The sequence below is a fragment of the Hylaeus volcanicus genome, unplaced genomic scaffold (assembly GCF_026283585.1).
Source record: "Hylaeus volcanicus isolate JK05 unplaced genomic scaffold, UHH_iyHylVolc1.0_haploid 11619, whole genome shotgun sequence".
Lineage (NCBI taxonomy): Eukaryota > Metazoa > Arthropoda > Insecta > Hymenoptera > Colletidae > Hylaeus > Hylaeus volcanicus.
Window position 1 is genome coordinate 1 of NW_026532708.1, and position 4,345 is coordinate 4,345.

At 35.7% G+C, this 4,345-nt stretch overlaps 1 protein-coding gene across 1 annotated transcript; it reads left to right on the plus strand.

The window, feature by feature from the left end:
- Nucleotides 1-3,089: 3,089 nt before the first annotated feature.
- LOC128882411 (uncharacterized) lies at nucleotides 3,090-3,423 on the plus strand (the record flags this gene model as incomplete). The annotated part of the gene is made up of 1 exon (XM_054134010.1): nucleotides 3,090-3,423. A coding segment is annotated over exon 1 (334 nt), but the record flags the coding sequence as incomplete, so codon positions are not given.
- Nucleotides 3,424-4,345: the final 922 nt, after the last annotated feature.

The following is a 4,345-nucleotide window of genomic DNA, read 5'->3' on the forward strand; positions in this document are numbered from 1 at the left end:
CTCTACATTAATTTGCAAGTAAAATAAGGTTTGTATGTGTTATTTACAAATAAAATTAATGTCATATGAATAACGCACAATTTATTATATTACAATACCAGATTCAGTCCCTTAAGTTTTCAAAAGCACGCAGAACGCATAGCAGAAAGTCTTGTTGTAGCAAACTTAAATGTTAAAAAAGAGGTCTACACTACTTCTAATCCACAATTTATTATATTATAATACCAGATACAGTTTTTTATATTTCCAAAGTACACACAACGCATCGCAAAATGTCTTGTTGCTAGAAATTGAAATGTTAAACATGAAATGAGAAATAAAGAAAGAGATCCACTATGTGTAACGCACAATTTATTGTATTAGAATAAAGTTCACAAGTATGCACAATGCGTGGCAGAAAGTCTTGTTGCAAGAAACCAAATGTCACAAATCCAAACTGACAGTTACAGGTTAGAAATGAACGAGCGGCATGAGTGACAGCCATATTACAATTCCGAACGACGAGCCTTGCCGACTGATTCCGAGAGTCGACGAATCGACGATCGGCCTTAGCTCCTATTGACTAAGTGTTGACGAAAAGAATAAGAATAAGAATCAGAATCAGAATCAGAAGAAAAATCTACAATTTCTGACCGATTCATGACATGATATTACGATATCCCAGTTGTACAGAGACCGATTTTATTGATTTTGGTTTTATTAGAAAGCTTATATGCGACATTAGAAAAATGCCTTTAGATTTAGAAAATATGGCAGGCGTGACGAGATATTAATGACAGAAGTTTCGGGTTAGGTTGGAATCGCAGTTTTACGAGTAAAAGATACGTGGTAGCGCCAGCGCCAGTATACACGGTGGCGTATAATTTTTCATATACTTGGCGTCGAGACGCTGTCGCGTCTCTAGATTACCAGTTAATTATTAAACCGTTGACGGACAGTCGATAAGCTCTTTGAAACTCGGCGTGACGAGACCGGCAGTCTTTCAAACATTTATTAACAATGTATTTAGGCAGCTAATATCGCAATATACATATAATGCTTGCATACATGGATGATCTTATCGTGCCATCCATAGATTCAGAGTCAGGAATAGCTAGGTTAAACACAGTTTTAGACACCGCCGCGAATGCGGGATTAATTATTAATTGGAAAAAGTGTCGATTCTTACCCCGGGTCCACACTGCGCGAACACTGGTTTGCGTACATCGTTCGTGAAGATGGTAGCTAACCCTGTTATTCGCCGGTTTTCGCCGTAGTGTGGACGGGAAATAGCAGAGTTCGCTAACAAATGACCCTCTTAATAGGCGTAAAGTAGTGAAAGTAGCCCCGCTGGGTTAGGCGAAAACTGTGTTCGCGAACCAAATTGAGCGATCCACGAGGTGGTGGATCCGGCGAACACGTTCGGGAAAAACATCGCCTTTTTCCTCGTTCTTGTCCCTTTTCAAACCCTCGGAGCTTGGGCATTGCTATTCTTTCCAACTGTGGGGCTGGTCTTTATGACCACCCGCAGGTAGGTACATACTCCAAAGGGATAATATGCGTGACCGAAGTTAACATTATTTTCTTATTACTCATCCAAGTTTGTATATTTTTTGTTGTATCTTGATGAAAGTATATGCAATATATTGGCGAGATTTTCCTGATAAAAATGGCACCAGACACGATGCAATTCAGACAACTTTAAGTTTCGTTTACAATATGCAATATTTTTATAATATTAATACTTGATTTTGTGAGCCAGTAACCAATTAGAAAGTCTCTTCGAAAATAGGAAATAGATTGTAAAATTCTTGCCAGGAGATAATTAGAGCCTATTCAAAAATTCATTTTTTGTATGGAAAATAATAGCATTTCGTTTGTACTTGATTGTACCATCAATAGTTTCATTTGTACCTTCATTAATTAATAAATAAAAAAAATAAAAAAAATGACAAGCACCCGACATTGCGATTTTTGAAATCTGTTTTTTCCCTATTCTTTAGAATCGTTTGTACCCGTTTGTATCGTTTTTCGTTTTGTTTGTACCTCAATAGTTTATGATTTATAAGCAATTGTTTATACGCGTAAGGGGAGAGTTCGTCACTCATCAATTCTGCGTATTTCTGAAGAACTCATTTTGAAGTGGAAACGTAAGGGAATGAGACCGCATTGTTTTCAAAATGAAAGTTACAGGCACAGAGGAAGACCAGATTTAAAAAAATTTGAAAATTAATTTACTCCTTTCTTACGCGTACAACAATTGTTCTGTAAAATTTAAACTAGTGAAGTATAAATGAAGTGAAAAAACAGATGACAAAAATCTCAATGTCGGATGCTGGGTGATTTTTTTTATTTTTTTTTATTTATTAATTGATGAAAGTACAAACGAAACTATTGATGGTACAATCAAATACAAACGAAATGCTATTATTTTCCATAAACAAATGAATTTTTGAAAAGTCGGGTATCAGGTTCACATAGCTAACTTTTTTAAGACTTAAAGCTGACAAGGGACGTAAAATGGTATTTTAAAAAATATTAATAGGCAAGCATACTGTCTTAAAAAAAAGGTCAACGAACATTTCTTGAAGAATAGTATGTGTAATATATATAGGCTGTAACAAAATCTATTACTTATTATAAGCGAAACTCAAAATTGTCTGAATTGCGTCGTGTTTGATATCATTTTTATCAGAAAAATCTCGCCAATATATTGCATATATTTTCATCAAGATACAACAATAAAAGGATAAAAACCTGGATGAATATTAAGGAACTAATATTAACTACGGTCACGCATATTATCCCTTTGCAGTATCTGCCGGCGGGTGGTCGTAAAGGGTCGTTTGCTTTCGAGCATTTCCAACCATGGAAGGGATGCGGATCGCCCGAATCCACAAAATAACATCAGTTTCACAGGAGTACGAACATTGTAGATGTTCGCCGGCATATTAGCGACAGTAAGAACACTCTTGCGAATGTTTTTACGATATGTTCTTGTTTCGTGTTCGCGCAGTGTGGACCCGGGGTTACAGTCATGCGTCGAATTCTTGGGACATATTATAGAAAGCGGTACAGTGCGCCCATCCGAAAAAAAAACAACTGCTGTTATGCGTTTTCCTAAACCACAATCCGTTAAACAGTTACAGAGCTTTTTAGGTCTATCGGGATATTTTCGGAAATTCATTCCTCACTATTCTATAATCGTGAGACCACTTACAAATTTGCTTAAAGCTGACGTTAAATTTCACTTTGGCGATCAGGAACTAATCGCGTTTGAACAACTAAAGTCGATCCTTAGTAATAAACCAGTATTAAAATTATACAAGACTAGTGCTGATACAGAGTTACACACAGATGCGTCAATGTTCGGTTTTGGAGCAGTTTTAATGCAGCGTGACAATCTAGAGCCTCCCCGTATATGCCTGGCGCTGGCGCTACCGCGTATCTTTTACTCGAGAAAACGCGATTCCAACCTAACCCAAAACTTTTGTCATTAATATCTCGACACGCCTGCCATATTTTCTAAATCTAAAGGCATTTTTCTAATGTCGCATATAAGCTTTCTAATAAAACCAAAATTAATAAAATCGGTCTATGTACAACTGAGATATCGTAATATCATGTCATGAATCGGTCAGAAATTGTAGATTTTTCTTCTGATTCTGATTCTGATTCTTATTCTTATTCTTTTCGTCAACACTTAGTCAATAGGAGCTAAGGCCGTTCGTCGATTCGTCGACTCTCGGAATCAGTAACTGTCAGTTTGGATTTGTGACATTTGGTTTCTTGCAACAAGACTTTCTGACATGCATTGTGCGTACTTTTGAAAACTTAAAGGACTGAAACTGGAATTATAATACAATAAATTGTGCGTTACCAATAGTGGATCTCTTTGTACATTTTCCCACTTTATTTATTAACATTTAAATTTGTTACAACAAGATTTCCTGCCACGCATTGTGCTTACTTGTGAACTTTATTCTAATACAATAAATTGTGCGTTACACATAGTGGATCTCTTTCTTTATTTCTCATTTCATGTTTAACATTTCAATTTCTAGCAACACGACATTTTGCGATACGTTGTGTGTACTTTGGAAATATAAAAAACTGTATCTGGTATTATAATATAATAAATTGTGGATTAGAAGTAGTGTAGACCTCTTTTTTCATTTCGTACTTCATTTTTAACATTTAAGTTTGCTACAACAAGACTTTCTGCTATGCGTTCTGCGTGCTTTTGAAAACTTGAGGGACTGAATCTGGTATTGTAATATAATAAATTGTGTGTTATTCATATGACATTAATTTTATTCGTAAATAACACATACAAACCTTATTTTACTTGCAAATTAATGTAGAG